Source organism: Austrofundulus limnaeus, unplaced genomic scaffold (assembly GCF_001266775.1).
Source record: "Austrofundulus limnaeus strain Quisiro unplaced genomic scaffold, Austrofundulus_limnaeus-1.0 Scaffold383, whole genome shotgun sequence".
Taxonomy (NCBI): Eukaryota; Metazoa; Chordata; class Actinopteri; order Cyprinodontiformes; family Rivulidae; genus Austrofundulus; species Austrofundulus limnaeus.
The window spans coordinates 75,084-76,230 of record NW_013952785.1 but is presented as its reverse complement, the minus strand read 5'-3'; the positions used below and the strand labels follow the sequence as shown (position 1 = coordinate 76,230).

At 39.1% G+C, this 1,147-nt stretch overlaps 1 protein-coding gene across 1 annotated transcript in view; it reads left to right on the top strand.

Moving 5' to 3' along the window:
- LOC106528469 (hexokinase-1) overlaps positions 1-1,147 on the top strand; it is a gene marked incomplete in the record, with an annotated part of 72,819 nt that overhangs the window by 66,625 nt on the left and 5,047 nt on the right. The window contains 1 exon segment of the mRNA XM_014023643.1: positions 567-800. Coding sequence (XP_013879097.1) covers positions 567-800 — 234 coding nt within the window.

The window sequence follows — 1,147 nt, the reverse complement described above, 5'->3', positions numbered from 1 at the left end:
ATTTAGTTATGTTAGTTATGATAGTTTAGTTATGATGTAAATACAATAAAAATTAAACCATAATTTATAATAATTATAATTTGATCCATACATTGGTAATGTCTGACTGGACCTCGTATCACTTTATGTTCAATAAATTGGGCCCTGAGGTCAAAAAGGTTAAGACCCCCTGGTATAGGGTGAACCAAGATCACCATCCAGTAATGGCTGCCTTTGTTGGGTCAGAAAAATCATATCACATTAAACATTTTCATTTAATATGGGATTATCAAACAAGCTCAGATTGAGTTTATTACTGATTCACAATTTAAAATAATTAATAAAATAATTAAAGCAGTGCACAGAAATCTGCTAAAGCCTTTCTATAATAAACATTAACATAAAACACAAGCTGGACCAACTTGAGTCACTGAAAAGTTAACACAGAGTGAAACAACACACCAAAGAATGAATAACAGGAGATGCTTTGGTTTAACCTCTGGGAACAGCTGAGACGTATCCAGTGACTTCCACTGTTGTTGGCTGACCTCAGATTTGCTCTCGTTCTGCTTCTTCTTGCTTCGCAGTGATCGCCTCGCACTGCTGCAGGTCAGGGCGATCTTACAGCAGCTGGGACTCGACAGCACCTGTGACGACAGTATTATTGTCAAGGAGGTGTGTGGCACAGTGTCCTTCCGTGCTGCGCAGATCTGCGGAGCCGGCATGGCTGCTGTTGTGGACAAGATCCGTGAAAACCGAGGACTGGACCACTTAGACATCACAGTGGGCGTTGACGGCACCCTCTATAAACTGCACCCACAGTAAGATTCAATCATAACAAAATGTGAAATATCCTGTTTGTGATCAGGCTGAAGGAATCGCCTGTTCTTTGCCWAAAGGTTCATACTGTTTTACAATTTACTAAACGACAGATGCAGAGATGACTTATTTTTTAAAGGGATCCCTGATTAGTTGTAACATTAGATTTTATTTGATAAACATTTATTTTAACTGTAAAATGAAGACTGCAAAAATACTGTAGGATGTTCAGTTTTGTAAATTTTTTCAAATAGATTTTAACACGGACGGAGCCATTTTATTTGCACACAAAGCATTCTGGGTAAATGATGACGTGGATAGGTCCTCGGTGCGAGGCTGCTAGCGAGCT